At 45.3% G+C, this 17,504-nt stretch overlaps 1 protein-coding gene across 1 annotated transcript; it reads right to left on the bottom strand.

The window, feature by feature from the left end:
• Positions 1-1,728: 1,728 nt before the first annotated feature.
• LOC119401651 (mucin-19-like) lies at positions 1,729-9,867 on the bottom strand. The gene is made up of 3 exons (XM_037668562.1): positions 9,767-9,867; positions 6,242-6,558; positions 1,729-4,211 (listed from the first exon to the last, which is right to left on the bottom strand). The coding sequence occupies exons 2-3, from the start codon at positions 6,535-6,537 to the stop codon at positions 1,745-1,747; spliced, it is 2,763 nt and encodes a 920-aa protein (XP_037524490.1). The 5' UTR covers positions 6,538-6,558; positions 9,767-9,867; the 3' UTR covers positions 1,729-1,744.
• Between the last annotated feature and the right edge of the window lie 7,637 nt (positions 9,868-17,504).

Below are 17,504 nucleotides of genomic sequence, written 5' to 3'. Positions count from 1 at the left end.
CCCATAATCATGATTTAACCCTTCGAAAAAGAGACAAAAGAGACAAAACCTCGCGCTAAAGCCAAGCGTTCGCACCTCTGATAGATCTACGGGCAAGTCGGCGTTGGCGTAAGCCTTCCATCGCTTCTGGGTATCCTCGCAGTGGCCGTTGCCTTTCCCGTTGCCTTGTGTTGGGCTAACTCTCGCCTTCTCCCTTTTTAGTGGACCAGTGCTGAGTAGTGGGATTCACCCAATTTCTGTGACACATGTGTTCATGATGATGAATAGTTTTCTGATTGGTCGCACAAAGTTTTTGGCACATACCCGTTCCCTAGTGTTGGAATATCTGTTGTCTTTTTTTTAGTAGACCAATGGTGAGTAGCGGGATTTACCCAATTTCTGGGGCACATGCCCGTTTAGGATGACAATAGTTTCATGAGGCGAAATACAAGCAACTATTTGCGAAAGAGCTTCGCTGTTAAAAAAAAACCTGCTTATGGCAACGTTCTTGAAACTAACTTGCTTTAAAGGGACCGACAACTACCCAGAATATGAAATGAGTTGACTCCACTGATGTAAAGATTGTCCGTAGCACTGACTCAAACCAACCCTGTTTTTTTCGTGAGAGATGGATTTATATTTTTATTTCTTAATTGAAAGTCGCGAAAAATGACCTGTGGCGCCTCTGGCGGCAAAAACATGCATGATCCGATGAAGACGGCCACGTGACCGTTGATTGCTGTACGCGGTCGACGATTTTACTGTTAGTATTGCAATATTGTACGTTTCTTTATATTAAAAGGTACTACTCCATAATAATGTACATATAGGCCTGCGTTAGTACTATGCATTAAAGTGGCGCTGCCTTCGCGTGACGTAATGATCCCATGGTCGTCAGCGCGTCTTGAGCAACTTTTCAGCGTGCTCATGCAACCGTGCACGCAGTTTCCAGGTCGCTAAGATTTTGGAGCGACATAGTTTTGCTACCTACACTTCGTCTCAGAAATGACGCGCGCTGCTACTCGGTGCGGCCGTGCGTATGCACAGTTACGTTTTCGATTACTTGGCTTGGCTCGTGTATCGAGAGAGTAACGACGCCGGGACAAGCCATCCATGACACAGGCGCAGGCAACCTTGGGCGCAGGCGCACACAACGCTGTACAAATACCGGGAAGGTGTATAAAGCCACACATCTAATTGTAACAGCTTGCTATTTTCAAAACTGGTTGGAAAGCTTAAAATATAGGTGGTTAAGCAAAGTTACAGTAACTCCTGCGAAAGCAGAACAACGACAGCTTTCACAAGGGCTAGCGGCATCGCTATCAATTCTCAGCGTTGCTGGAGCAAGCCTCCATGCGTGTTTGGAGCCTTTCAGATCGAAAAATACTGCTTTTAATATAACTACGTGCTTTTCGGATAAACCGCTGCAGCTACAAACGCTAGGAAGGGTGAGCTTCCTGTCGCGCCGTAAAAAACTGGGTCGAGAAAAATCAGTTGTCGGTCCCTTTAAATAAACGGCAAATCGATTGAAGAGCGGGAGAAAAACATTTTGCTATAATATCTTCAATATTTTTGACATATAAATGCCAAGCACCGGGAGGATTTTCAAGACGATATGTCATGCCACTCCTAGCTCTCCATGAAATTTTTATTTTGTCAATTGCTAAGTGCCACTGAAGGGAAATATTCGAAACGCTTTTTTTCCCTGTACTGACTATATGCCCAAGAGTAAAAACACATTCCTTAATACTTCAACAAAACTTTATTAACTTTCATCGCGCAGCGTCCCACGCTTGAGCAAAACCTCCACCTGCCTCTTGAGTTCCGGCTGGATTTCCCCGAGGTCAACGCCTTCGGGATACAATCTAGCGAATTCTGGGAATTTATTCAGCACAGAACTACCGGAAATGGTCGATGCGAACGACCGTGCACCCTGTAAATGCCTTCTAAAGAGCATGTTGTTGTATCCTACAGTACCGGGTAAATACGGAACTGTTGAAGGCACTCTAGAAACGCCTGATCCTGCAGCACTATGCGATGGCTTTCTTACCTCAGACATTCCGCGTGATGTGCTGCCTTGACCTGTGGTGTGTGGAGTTGACCTGGCGGTACCCACGTTGACAAGACCAGGAATATTCCCCGTCAAACCAGACAGAACGGTAACACCACCGCCTTGATATGCCATATTACTAGGTGGGCGTGGTTCCAGGGCGTTAGTCCCGGTTACGATTTCAGTGCCGTTCGCGGTTGCAGCGAAACTGTTGATTCCCGCGCTATATCTGCCAGAACGCTCTGCATCAGGTGTGTTTCTGCCTGTTTGCGCATTGATTCCTGCACCACCAAATGTGCCAGATAAGGCTACATTAGATCCTCCTCTAACGTTACCGCTTGACGGCGTTCCTGCACTAATAGAAACAAGTTCACCCCCTGAGTTTCGCGTAGTACTGGCAGGGAGGTGCGCTAAGGTGGTAGCAATAGCATTACCCCCAGTGTTAATCGCTGTAATGGGTGGAAGAGTTCCACCTTGAGTGATTGTGAGTGTACCCCATGGGCCTGTGGTGACACCAGATACAGCGGGTTGTGAATGACCTCTTGACGCGGCACTTGCCCCACCACTGTGCAAGACCAAAGATTGTGGAGTGCTTGCGGTGCCTAATATCGGACTGGAAGCTGCCAAATCAGTTGTTGGCATGGTGCTTCCTGGTGAGACATTAATGGTACCAATCCCTCCTAGCCCCGCAGAGCCAGGTGAAAGGGTAATGGTTGCATGAGTTCCGGGTTGAGTGTTCGTGAGTGTGCTCACAGGGCCTGTGCTGACACCAGTTCCGCCAACTTGTGAACCTCCACTTGAAGAGATGCTTCCTCCAGCATTGTGTATCGCCGAAGATTGTGGTACGTTGACTGTGCTTATTGTGACAGAAAAAGGAGTTGCACCACGAGAAGTTGTTAAGATGCTTCCGGCTGAGTGAACATTACTACTAATCCCTTCGAATAACACAGGACTAGGAGTAAGTGCACTGGTGGTAAGAGTTCCGCCTTGAGATGTGACTGTACTCAGGCCTGTCCTCATACCGCTTTCGGGACGTCCTGAACCACTACTCGACGCGGCGCCTGCTATACCGTTGCGCAGAGCCGAAGATGGCATGCTCACTGTGCTTGCTGGGGCAGGGAAAGAAGTTCCAGCCCATGCTGTGTGTGGGACGCGGCTGGCTGGGTTATTAGTGCTTCTTATCCCTTCGGACACTGCATGACCAGGGGAAAGTGCAACGGCAGAAATGGCTCCATGTCCCGAAGAATAGTTTCGGAGAGTAGCAGGTGTAATTGCCCCGATACCGATATTATTACCTACAAGAGAAACCGGCGAATGTATACCATTGGTACCTAATATTAGTCTGCGATATTCTGCCGGTACCGATGAAAGCCTTCCTGGAACGGTTCCTCCGCCACCGACAGATACTGATGAAACAGGCGAGGGAGTACTCACTCTACCTACTGCACTACCAATTGCACTAGATGGTGCAACGGTTTGTGGAAGTGCAGCTCCCGTGTTTGCACCGAACACGATATTCCCTGTGGAAACAAGTTGATGGCTTCCAGTTGTACATCCTCCGACACCGCCACTTGCAGGTAACGTGGCTATGGGATGGAATGCACTGCCTATGTTTTGATGGCTTGCCATATTTCCTCCAGCAGCTGACGGATGGAGGCTCGGCCTGCTTTCCACCACAGCGATTCCTGCAAAGGCAGGGGGGAGTCCGCCTACGACACCAATGCTGCCAAGTCCCGGTAGAACAGTTGACCTTGTACCTGCCCCTGCAGATCTGTTACCAGTTGGCGAGTTACCTGAGAGACCCAGCAAATGTGGCCCACTGGGCATCCCACCGACAGTACCCGGGAGCAGCATGTGGTTTCCCTGGGAGTTCGCGATACCACCTAGACGTACTGCACCATTAGTAAACTCAGTCCCCACAAGTATAAAAGGCGATTTTACATGGAGGTACCAGCCACAGTGTTCCTGGCGCACGCATATCTTTCTTTCGTATCGCACAAACTCAGAAAATCCGGTGTCACAGACACAGTCACCCCTGTAGCAAGTGGTCTTGCATTCTTTGGACGCACTCACGCCGCATTTCGGCGCGCAGCTGTTTACGCAGGGTTCGAACTTTGAGTGCGGAGGACACACTGGCTGACATTTCTTCACCTTGATGCACTTCTTCCAGTTGTCCTGGTCTCTGGAACAATTTGAAAAAAAAAATGTTAAGAAAAGCTAGACCTACTAATTCGGTGCAGAGTAATATTCTGCAATATTTTCTTGAATCCAAAATATTCAATTGCTTGAGTGGCAAAATTTGTGAAGACTTGGAAAGCCGAAAAACCCCCTTTGAGTTTTCAGTTACTTCAGCAAAAGAGATGATTTACTAATTTATTAAAGTATTCTTCAGGATGAAAGCGAGAAAAGACTGAAGCACAAGAGAAAACATGAGCGCATGAGAGCTCTTTGTAGGTGGCACGTGGCCGTTTTACGACCAAAACGGTTCACGTAATATGCTTTTGCCATCTCTACAAAGTTTTCCTCTAACGTCGGATGAACACAGACGAGCCGATGCGCTTGAACTGCAGCAAGAATATCATAGTAATATTTGCCTCACTAACAGAATCATCTGCTTTGTAGCATGTCTTTGTTGCGGTTAGGAAACTTCGCCAGTTTTAATGCGTAGTTGTATAGCAAAGACAGCTGCCATCTTACAGATGTGCAGAGGTACGGTACAGATGGAGCTACATCCTAAAATTCCATTGAATGTTGCAATGTGAGTAACGTATTTGGCAGCACATTAGAAGAAGTGGTGCCGAAAGCAGCAACTGTACTCACCACAGCCTGCGAGGCAGCTGCTTGAAATGATCACACGAGAAGGACAAATAGGCTATTTCAAAGTACGAAATTTGTCGTGCACTCCAAGTGAAATTTCATCAACTTTTCCCCTGACACTGTTGTCTCTCTTTCTTTGAGCACCCTGTTTATGAGATTAAGCCCTTATAGCAGGAATTGACAGTATATGATTAGACTGTTTCTTTTCGAGATTAATTCCGTAAAAATTTGATCTAATGATTCAGTCAATTTCGGGCACAATCATTTGCCTTCTAAGCCATTTCTAACTGACCATAGTTCACCAAGAACATCAAGAAATAATTGTCACCTGTTCATGTAGAAAGAAATCCTTCGTTCTCTGATAATTATTTGCAATGATAATTATTTACACAGACACCGAGAAAGTATAACGGCTTAAAAAAGGGATCCGAACATGTTACATCCTAGTGCCAAATGTTTATGAGCGCTGTTGAGGTGAAGGAGATGAAATGTCAAATGTAGAGTGATGTCGTGTTCTCGGAATTAAATTTATATAGGCATATAAACGATTCGTAAAGTTAAAAATCGCCGCATTTCACTTATGCAAGAGAGTATGCTATACACAAACATTTCCAGCAAAGCACTACGGAAAAGCCACAAGAGAACTTGTGAATACATCATAGAATAACCGGGCAAGATTGTTGAGTTTCACCTCAGAGGAAAATATTCACTAGGACGACCCTTTGATAAAACGGTAAGACTGAAGATTAACTCAAACAATAAACTATAGCTTCAGTCGCAAGTAACTTTATGATGGTCCCAGCCATCAAGGTTTATTTTGTTGCTTCGCGCGCTCATCGGCTGAGGCTAATGTGGTGCCCGAGCCAGCATCTGACCTGGCTCCTAAAATTTCGCATTACCTTACTGGGGTATTATTGAGACATGTTAACGCGAAGAAGGATCAGCGGTGCTACCTTCCTACCTCCTTTTATACTATCGACATTGCCACTTTTTCTGGGTTGCGCTCGGCACCCATGTCTAGAGAACAGCTTGTAGAACTCCTGCAAACGGCTCTGGAGTGTTTGCGGCTTGCGGGGAAGCCTTTTATGCATATTTGCATTTGCGTGATTTGTTTATTTTAACATTCTTGATAGAGCGCTACGCTTTGTCATATTTGTTGATGGTAAGTTATCTATTTGCCGCATTCGCAAAATATTGTGCGATGTCGCAGTATCTAATAAAAATAAAAGTTCATCTTTCATAATTGGTCATATTTGCGGGCACTGTAATATTGCCCATCCTGGCATACCTCCTCCTAAACCCTCCTTTTATAACGACTAAGCTTAATCCAAATCAGATTGTGCCAAGAGGCAGTACAAAAAATAGTGATGGCCGAACAAAGGAAGGCGAACTCACAATACCCATCCTGGCGGGCAATCGCAACCAGGAACGCATGTCTTGCTGCAGGACGCACTTATTTTCATGTCGCAAGCCGCGGGGCAGGCAGTAGCGCACAGGTTCCAGTCCTTCTGCAGGCGACACTTGCACCGTCTGCACATTTTCAGTGGTATGCAGTCTCCCCACGAGTTGCGAACGTAGCCGCGCTTGCAGACGCAGTGCCGGAGCTTCCTCATTTCCCAGACCGGCGTGTGCAGTGGTCTACAGAACTTGATCGCGTCGAGGTCGCTTGGCCACGGGCATTTCGAATTCATTACATCTGAGAGAGCCACAGTCTGCAAATTATGGAGTAGACATGCTACCGTCACTAAGAAGACCCCTGAAACGTTAACGACATAGCAGCAGGAACCCTCTGTGACCATGTCTAATGAAGAGCCTGTTTGCAATGTAGGAGTCAAATTGCGCCTGAAGATCTTGAGAAAATTCAAACAAAAAGCCCAAAGGCTGTTACCCACCGCCTCATATGAGAGTGTCATCAAAGGATACCACAAGATATAATTGGCGAATGGGCCACACAAATACCAAAAGGTTATGTAAGTAGGAGTCGACGTATAAATTTCCCGTAGATGTTCTCAGCTTTGTTTTCAGAACAGTAATAATTAGCTCTACTGGGCCCTGTTTTCAGACATGGAGTTGTATTGACCCTGTTCTGACTCAGCGTGGGATTGGCCCATGTCGGAAAATAACGAGGTTATTTGCGAAGACACATGGTGTTTTTTTTTTCAACCTGACCTACAGATACCATCAAATGTAATGTCATTTTATTGGGTGTCATTCCAGTGTACACTTCCAGGCAGCTCCCCCCCCCCACAAAAAAAAGAGAAAAAAAGAAAATCTTTCACTTTCAAAAGAAGCTGCGCTCTTCATATTGGCGCGAGTGTCTATTTTAGATTTGTTCGGGTTTGACCCGCAAACACGGTTAGCAACGCTCGACGAAGAACGCGCCGCAGTGTTTGTGATGTTTCGCGATTGTAGTAGATCATCACGGTAAGATTGCGCGCCGGATGCGCATATTCAAGATTATTCCAGAGCTTGCGCAACCACCAGTTATAGGGCTGGAAAGTTTGATTTTGATGCGTGATATATAAAAGGCGGCGCGTACCAGCGATGATCAGTTTTATCGACGGCCGATGCTCTATTCGCCGCTGTCAGCCTACAGCGTGTATTGCTTGTAGTGTGACTTTTCGTTTTCCGGGCACAGGCTCTCCGAAATAAAACGTTTAGTCTTATACGCCGACTGCTGCCTTCGTCAACGTCACGACCACGTTGCAATTTAAGCGCACGCGTGGCACATCCAAGCGAAGAGGTACCTCAGTATCCTGAGTTCTCATAACTCAACAAATATATTTCCATCCCAGCTAATACTAATCTCTTAAACACCGAACACGATAACAATTCCTCAGTGATGGTGTACAAATTGTAAATTACAAACATAAATTCCCAAACAGAAGGGCCCTTCGGATAAAGATGCAGGCGAAATTTCATTGCAGAGGAAAGCGATAGGTGGCGTGGTTGCCTCATTTCATTGTAAAACTGCACAGCCATTGTAGTCACTGCACGCGGTCTTCACGCCATCCTAGGAACAATACTAGCTTTTGTCCGCTCATCTATATGTATATACCTGGTGACCCAGCTCTCTGTCGCCAAGGTTTAAAAAACACAATATTAGAGGCAGGCGAGTGAAATGAGTTGCATATTGCTGACAGCCACCATGCGCAGTACAGAGAGATATTTGTTTTCTTTTAATTAATTTGTTAATTAAAATGATTTAACTAAATTGCTAAGTATTGACTTGATGCAAGAAATGCGACTTGCAAAGTTCGAGAGCGTCTTCAGAAACTCCCACTGCATTATTTGCGACAAACGAAGTCTCGCGTATACCAATTTTTTCCTAGCTGCAAGGAAAGCCCGCGAAATACGAAAAAACCACTTGACTAGCGCGTTCGCGCGCGGCGAAGGTGCTGCTCTCAGCTGTGGTTTGAGCGAACGAAATTAACTGTGGCCGCGAATCGCCGGCTCCGTTGCAGCGCTAGGCCGATACGTTTGCGGTGGTTTCTTTACCTGCGTCAGCCAGTTCGCGCGCGTGACGGTGCAAGTTGTAGTGAACGTGGGCCAAGGCTCCACCGTTAACTTATCGGTCTACCGCTGCAACGAAGCCGGCGAGTCGGGCCGCAGCTGATTTCGTTCGCTCAAACCACGGCTGAGAGCAGCACGTTCGCTGTGCGCGAATGCGCTGGTCACGTGCTTCTTTTCGTATTTCGCAGGCTTTCTTTGCGGCTTGAAAAAAATGGTATACCTGAGCATTTCTTTATCACACATAATGGAACGCGAAATGTTAAAGTAAGTAGCTTTTTTCTTATCTTATTCAATTGAGTAAATAAGCCTAATCACCAATTAAATATTTACAAAATAAAAAAATGTCTGTAGTAAGCAAGGTGACTGTCAGCAATTTGCAACTAATTTCACTCTCCTGCTTCTAATATCGTACTTTGCAACTCTTCGCTAAAAATAGCTGGAACACCCGGTATATCTAGCGGTCTAACTCATTTTTGTATTCAGTGTTGCCTACTCTGACATCACCTGTATGAAAGACAATACTAGAATGGCTCTTCGCATTATTTCGTCGAGACAGTGTAGTATCTCTTTGTTTTTTTTTTTATCGCGAATCGGTAAGAACAATATATTCAGACCTAGGGGCGTACAAAAGTAAACGGAAAGAGCGCACCGCGTCACTGACAAATAAAATTTCTACCATCATACAGTAGCGAACAATATGCATGACATACTCAAGTATCTGATTGTTTACTGATTTGTGGTCCTTTTCTGGCTATTCCTGATGTGGATATGCGCTTTTGAATATTTCTTACATTGTCGCAAATTTGTCCATCGGTCAATTCCATTTCCAATTCCAATTTGTCCATCGGTCAAATCCATCGGTCAAAACAGAGAAAGAAAAACTAATGGGATAGGATGGAAAGCTTTCGAAGTAAGAGCAGCCAGCTTAGCGTAGGAATAAAGAAGCAAGCTTATTCTTCCGTTAAAATTTGTCTAGCTGTACCATATGACACCTGAATTCACGTTAAGCATCACTGCCATCCAAACTCAGTTGCTGCACACTGCGACTAACCCATCGATATCAGATACCTACCCGATTATGATTTGCCTGCAATTTTCGCATAATACTTCCATTGTCCGAATTTCGTTCGCGAATAGTAGTAGCTGCAGCTGTAGTAACATGTTATGCCTACATCAAAACGAAAAGTAAGCCAGTCACCTGTCCCAAATGTTCATGCGTTATCAAGCTGAGAATTGTCATGGTTTTGCCGGCTGTGAACATATGACGTCCTGTACTGTTATTCTTCGGATCTTTCATATTCCAAGATCAGAACATGGTGCTACAACTTGCATCGCAATAATGATGCTTGCAATATTTGATTTTGAATTGGGAATACTAGGGACTATCTATCAAAAAGCGCTACTCACTTGTACAGTTAAAGTGACCGCTTACCACGACAGCAATAGTGAAGCCTAGAAAAAGCGCAACACAGTGCATTCTACTGCCCATATCAGTGCATATAAAATTATGCTCACTGCTATCTGTTACGTTTGCAAGAGGTTTCTTTTTTTTCACCTTTGAGCAATGTACACCTGTGTGTCAATCAGGTGTAGCCATTGTTGTAACTAGGATGTGTCACGTGGTTCTGTAAGCTGAAAGACAATGAATACAACAGAATAAGTATTGTGTAATAAAATGCTTTTAAACGAGCTATAATTGTACTACTGATCGTCGTTTTTGCGACTTTGTTCAGTGGTGCCAGATTTTATCAAAGAAGCAAATTTCAGCTATTTCAGCCGAGGAATACAGACCTTTTATTAATCAAGTGTAGTTGCATGGCGCCAAACATGCAGTCTGACAGATGCAGGTTCTGTGCAGCATATCAATAAAAGCTTAGAGACGCTGGAGCTTCGCCTTCAAGAGGAAAATGCGACAGAGGAATTGAGCCTCGTTCACAAGCCTTCTGAATCGCGAGACAGGCTTCTCTTTTCCATGGGCTCTTCAGCCGTTCCGCGAGGAAAGGAACGTCTGTACGCGTAACATTGCCCATTTTAAACTATCTCAGAATGCCCCCTGCAAGGAAACTTGCGAAGTGTCCACTGCGCCATAATACATCATTTTGCGAATTAGAGAAGTACCCACTACACGTCCGAACGGCGATGCGAGCAACTACTCAGCTGCACATATTGTTGATGTTGTTGCTTATGATAATGATTAGTTATGCCAAAACACTTTGTACTCCGTGGGCATTTAAACGACGCACTCGTTGCCCGCTTCACGAGGTGTGGCGCCTAGTGCGATTCTAAGCGTCTGCCACGCAATATTGCATTTGTTAATGCTACACCTATCACAATAACACATGCTACTCTTCTCGCAATGTTTTTTAAACAGCGGCGCTGTTTAAGCCCACCATTACTCCGTGCACACCGAACAGAAAATTATCTTAGTGAACCGGCACACGCCCTCTTCCTCCTGTCCTTCCTTTTCTTCATCGTCCGGCGTGCGATGCGTTAACTCTGATCGCAGAGAGAAAGAGTACAGAAAGAGATAAAGAGAGAGACAAACAAAGAGATAGAAAGAGAAATAGAGGAATTCTTTGTGAAAAAAGGTTTCTTGGTGAGGCGGAATTCGAACCCGCGTACCGGCGATTCGAAGGCGAGCGTCGTAACGTCCCGTCTAAGCAAGCACGCGTGCAGGGCATAGCTTGTACGGTATAGTCAAGCAAAGGGGGTAGGATAAGAACGTAATTGGGAGGAGGAGGACAAGGAGGAGGGGAGAGAGTAAAGCATAGCATAGAAAGAGAAAGCTAGAAATAGAGCGAGAGAAGGGGGAAAAAAGACAGAAAGAGAAATAAATAGATACAGAAAGAAAGAAATACGAATGTTCAGACAAAAGAAATAGAAACAAAGAGAGATGAGGGAACAAGAAAGAAAGAGAGGAAGAAAGAAAGAGCAAAATAAAGAGAAACAACGATATCGCCCAGCTCCGCACTTCCTTCAGCCTTGGCACCACTAATGCGAAGCTACCTTAATTTTTTCGAGACAGTTTTAACACGACAGCGTTAAGAGCTCGTTTCGTAAAAATTGCGGTGTCGGCGTCGGCGGTGGTGTCGTTGGTTGTGAACGAAAAATCGCTGTCGTCTATCATCAAGAATTCGAGATAGATGCAAATAAGTAAGTAATAAAAAGTCTTCGGTCCGAGTAAGAATCAAACTCAGGCCTTCTCCGTGGCAAGCAGCTCTTAGACCAGAGCCGCGCCCGTGCTCGAATCTGCTTCGTAAAAACAAAAACGCTATGAGAATGTCATTTAGTGGGAGGAGTCTCGTTAACACATGTAATATTCCGTGGTAGAATCGTTCAATAATCACACCAGGCGTCGAAACATGTCAATTGCGCAACGACTGAGTATTTTAAAGCTCGCCACCCCTTATAACGTGTGCAGATGCTCAGGTGCGCGTGGCAGCTTACGGACGCGTAGTGAATACTTCGCAAATCTGTAAAAGGAAAAGCTATGACGTAGTGGGCATTGCAGTAGGCAATTTAGAATAGTTTGAAATGACCAGCGTTACACGCACAAACGTTCCTTTTCTTGCGGCACGGTTGAAGGCAATGCGCAGGGGGGCCGATTACGCTACCGCGTTCTACTCTTTAAGCGAAGCTCAAGCGTCCTCCATGTTTTTTTTCGAGGCAGTTTCATGAAGTGACGAAGCTATTTGGTAGAGTACGTGCTTGCCACGCAGAAGGCCTGGATTTTATTCTGGCTCGGGCCCCTAATTTTAAATGCGAAGCATTTCTTAGCGAACTTCTGCGACTTTCAGCATATCTATCTATCTATCTATCTATCTATCTATCTATCTATCTATCTATCTATCTATCTATCTATCTATCTATCTATCTATCTATCTATCTATCTATCTATCTGGCCGCCTACGACTTTGTGCTCTCCTGGTCACTTGGTTCATCGAATGTGCACCAAAATTGGCATGGCGTAACATTACTGTATGACGAACATAAATGACAAGTCATAACATGAAAATCATGACACGCATGTCATGTACAGCATGATTTACATGCTACGCTCATGGTGCGCTGGCGGCCGTTTCGCTAGTTTGATATACACCAAAATTGGTATCTTGCGACGTGACTGTGTGACGAACATAAATAACACGAGTTAACATGAAAATCATGACACGCATGTCATGAACAGCATGACTTACGAGTCACGCTCATGGTGCGCTGGCGGCCGTTTCGCTAGCTTTATATACACCAAAATTGGTATCTTGCGACGTGACCGTGTAACGAACATAAATAACACGAGATAACATGAAAATCATGACACGCATGTCATGTACAGCATGACTTACGTGCCACGCTCATGGAGCGCTGGCGGCAGTTTCGTTAGCTTGATATACACCAAAATTGGTATCTTGTGACGTGACTGTGTAATGAACATAAATAACACGAGTTAACGTGAAAATCATGACACGCATGTCATGTACAGCATGACTTACGTGCCACGCTCATGGAGCGCTGGCGGCAGTCTCGCTAGCTTGATCTACCCCGAAATTAGTATTCCGCGACGTGACTGTGTGACGAACATAAAAACTCGAGTTAACATGAAAATCATGACACGCATGTCATGTACAGCGTGACTTCCGTGCCACGCTCATGGAGCGCTGGCGGCCGTTTCGATAGTTTGATATACCACGAAATTGGTATTGCGCGACGTGACTGTGTGACGAACATAAAAACACGAGTTAACATGAAAATCATGACACGCATGTCATGTACAGCATGACTTACGTGCCACGCTCATGGGGCGCTGGCGGCCGTTTCGCTAGATTTATATACACCAAAATTGGTATCTTGTGACGTGACTCTGTAACGAACATAAATAACACGAGATAACATGAAATCATGACACGCATGTCATGTACAGCATGACTTACGTGCCACGCTCATGGGGCGCTGGAGGCGGTTTCGCTAGCTTGACCTACCCCGAAATTGGTATTGCGCGACGTGACTGTGTAACGAACATAAATAACACGAATTAACATGAAAATCATGACACGCATGTCATGTACAGCATGACTTACGTGCCACGCTCATGAGGCGCTGGCGGCGGTTTCGCTAGATTTATATACACCAAAATTGGTATCTTGCGACGTGACCGTGTGAGGAACATAAATAACACGACTTAACATGAAAGTCATGACACGCATGTCATGTACAGCATGACCTACGTGCCACGCTTATGGAGCGCTGGCGGCAGTTTCGCTAGCTTGATCGACAGCGAAGTTGGTATTGCGCGACGTTACTGTTTGACGAACATAAATAATAGGAGTTAACATGAAAACCATGACACGTATTTTCCTGAATGACATACAAGACGATGTATGCAGCTCTTTGCTGGCTGCTTCGCATTACATCGATTCCCACAATGCGTGGGATCTGCCGGCTTTTTTATTATTTGCACGCATCGAGATTTTTCACTCATAAAGAACGACGCGGACACCGACGCAATTTCTGCGGAGCGAGCTCATTAAAGTTATCGCGTAAAAACGTTGTACGCCCAAGTGTCCGCTTCATCTTCATTATTCTGTCCCAAATCGCACACACACGTTGTGCAGAACGATGGCTGCTCACAGGGCTGCTGATGCACTCGCCAAAAACAGGTTGAAAGCGAAAGCCACCCGACGCCATTATTTTATCTAATCATCACCATTCTTCTCGTAATCATCGTCAACCTAATTGTTATGAGCTAGACAGCTCACGTCAGCAGCCGCGCACTTTGTTGATGCTGTGGCAACTGCTGCTTATGATGATGAAACTGTAGCTCAGGCCTTCGTAATAGGTTGGCAGCTTCCAACCACAAAGTCGTTGCGCAAGATGACGTGCTGCGATGCTTGGTTCGACTCTGCCACGTAATGTTAACCCACATTACGTGACTTCTTTCCCGCATGCAATTGTACAGAGTGTTTTTCTAAAACGGTTTCGAGCACTGGCGTGGCTTTGCGGTAGACTACGACAATGCCGCTTAGAAAACCTGGGTTCGATTCTGACTCGAACACTTTTTGTATCCGAGTTGTTGAGGCCACGTGGCGTTTTATTTTATGGCTGCCATCTGATAACGCGCTGAAGGCTTTTGCCTTAAAAGTTCTATGTTCAACTGTACTCTTCCCCTTTGTTAGCTTGCCTGAAATTGTGCATACACGCGCAGTGGTGCTTTAGGCAACTTCGACTTCAATTATTGTATTTTTATTACGCATCTTTCTTGGTAGCCTCATAAACGGGACAATTTTGCTCAGGAGGAGGAGATGATAACGTGATAATTGGGCGTCGTAACAGCCACGAAAAAGGTGCCTTGAATGGCTAACTTGTAACTGCGTAAAATGCGCCTAACTTTCATTCCGTACCCAGCAGATACCCCTGTTGTCACTGTTAGAAGTAGCTCTAAAGCTTAGTAGGAACTCAGCAAGAGAAACATACATGATAATTTAAATCTAAACTAGATGGCTATATATTTGGTGGTACTGTTCAGTACTTAAAAAAACGAAGACTAGAGGAAGAGAAGTATCTCGTTGTTGAAAACCATATATAGGATATACCCTGCGTGATTTTTTCCACGTAGTACAAGGTGGCGGCAACGTTTTCTAAAACTTCTTAAATGCTTAATCTTGGACCTAGGTTGTTCATGAACATTACGAATCCCAGGGTGTAGGGCTTAATTTCCTAAACATCAGCGTGTGTTTGTTCAGGAGGTGCCGCTAATGCATTGTTTTACTACGAAAGCTCTTCTGAGATCACAACAACGGCTGCCGTAGTTGTCCGCCACCGCCGCCGCCGGTGTCCGTAACTACTATCGCGGGAAATAGAAAAAAAAAACGAATCAGAAGAAATATCCACTATGGAACGGGGTTCGAACCTGGGTCCTTTGCGTGGGAGCCCAGTAGTCTTTCTCAGAGCGATGTCGGTGCTTGAGACTGCTTTGCTAAAAGACCCTATACGGGCTTCATGTCGGGAAGCAACCACAGTAACATATGTAATATGGCGTGATAGAAGAGTAAAATAACAACCTTGCGTAACATATTGCGAATTGCGGAACGAGTGGGTTGTTGAATGCTTCCAACCCATTACAAAGGGCTTTGCCCTGATTCCTCATCGTCATCAGTCACAGCAGGAACAAGGTGCAAATAATACCTTACAGGTGTTTAGCGGGTACCACGGCTCTCCGTAGAATGAGGAAAAATGGCATAGTGGCTGCTTCCCTACTTCACAAAACTTATGATGATTTATAGCGTAGTGGGTTCCCCGCCAGTGCTCTTCTATTGGTTGCCAAGCAACTCCATAAGGCCCTCATGATGCATTTTCTTAGGGTCTCAAAGTTATTTCCTTCTCTCTCACGTTATTTCGTTATTTCACTCTCACGGAGAGTGAAATAACGACCGGACGTCACACAACGCGAGTTACTTAACTAGTGGGTCGTTTTAAGCTTCCAACCTATTACCGAGGATTCAGCCATAATTTTTCATCGTCATCAGCCGTCGTATCGACAAAATGCACGCAATGCCTTACAGATGTGTAGCTGGTACGTCCCGTCTCCGCAGAATGATGATTAATGGCGTAGTGGGTACTTGCCTACGTCACAAAAATTATGACTTGTGGAGTAGTGGGTACCTTGCCAGTGTACTTGTATTAGTAGCCTCAAGAAATTTTACAACGGGTTCTAGAAATGCCGCTCTTCCAGCTTTCGCTCTGACTGTGCTACGCATTCCGCACAGGCCTGGCATTTTTTTTTATTTCGCGATAATTTCTAAAACCTCCTTAGCTCACAATTTTTGCATTCAAGTGGTAAATGTCAAATATTCAGTTGTTTTTGGTCAGTAGGTTCTCAAACCTTAGATCCCAAGAAACAATGGGCCATTTAGTGCAGCCAATTATTCACATGATTAAGTTTGTGTATAAGCTTGTAGATCAAGCAGGAACCTAGAAAAACAAGCACAATTGATATTAAAAAATTACACCATCTCCCGTAAAGGGGACGATGAGGCGATACGAAGCCGGAGCAGTTGCACGATCGCGTTCCGTTGGCGTTCGTTGGGTATGCTACCGACCTCGCGTCGTGAAACGCGAAGAGGGACGCTACGCGCGTCGTATCTTCCATCTAGCCTGGCCGTTAATTCTCACAGGGCGAGCGGGGAACGCGGTCGACAGGCGGGCAGAAGGGGGCAGCGTAGGAGAGGAGAGAGAAGGGGAGGGGACGCGCATGCGCTCGAGCTCATCGCGGCGTTGCGCAGGAGAGAATTTCGGCATGTCTAGCCCGCGTTTCAGAGGAAGAGGGGTAAGGGAAAGTGGAGAGGGGAAGTGGAGAGGGAAAGTGGAGAGGGTGAGTGGAGAGGAGGTGTGTGGAGAGGGTATGCGCATGCGCAGTAAGAGTGGTCACGCCGCACACCCCCGGATTGAGCTCGGCCTTAAGATACTTCGCATCTAAAAGATCTTGAGCACTAGTAGACAGGCACTTCGCTTTTGCGATTATACTAGAGTGGGTGTGAAAGTATTCAAAATCGATTTTGTAGAAACCCGCAAGCTTCTTTTGCCTTATGCCCTTGAAGTAAGCTGGTTTTTTCATATGCTGTATCTGTGTGCTTGGACTTGCTAAGTTGGCTTTGCTTAGAGATTTTTGCTAGTATTCTCGTTCACAGACACCACAGAAGCCACCCTGAAAATACATTTTCCCGTTTTTTGTGGACTATGATAGGTAATTATTCTATCGCAATATATTTGTCCTGAGATGTTGTTTATTTGGAGCTTCTTGCTACATATTGGCGGATCATAATTGTCTTTTACCTGGTTTCCTGAACTTTGACATTTATATTAGTGTGCCTTGAGAATACAGCATTTTATTATAGTTTCTATTGTCGTATGACGGTTTATTAACAAAGTACTCACGACTTGTGCAGTTGAAGTAGCGCCGGTCCAACAGGAATGCAGATCACGCGCACAGCAACAGCCGACCGAGCGTGGCTTCTTCCTCCTCTTCACTATACTATTAATGAAAGGTTATACCTTTTTAACTTGAGCATCCTAGAGCGTTCGCTCGCACCCTTATATTTTTGCTGTGAAAGCCTCAACGAGTAGATGTGCATAAACCAGACAAAAGTGCTTG

Source organism: Rhipicephalus sanguineus, chromosome 8, assembly GCF_013339695.2.
Source record: "Rhipicephalus sanguineus isolate Rsan-2018 chromosome 8, BIME_Rsan_1.4, whole genome shotgun sequence".
Taxonomy (NCBI): domain Eukaryota; kingdom Metazoa; phylum Arthropoda; class Arachnida; order Ixodida; family Ixodidae; genus Rhipicephalus; species Rhipicephalus sanguineus.
Note: the sequence above shows the minus strand (reverse complement) of the source record. Positions and strands in the feature narration are given on the sequence as shown.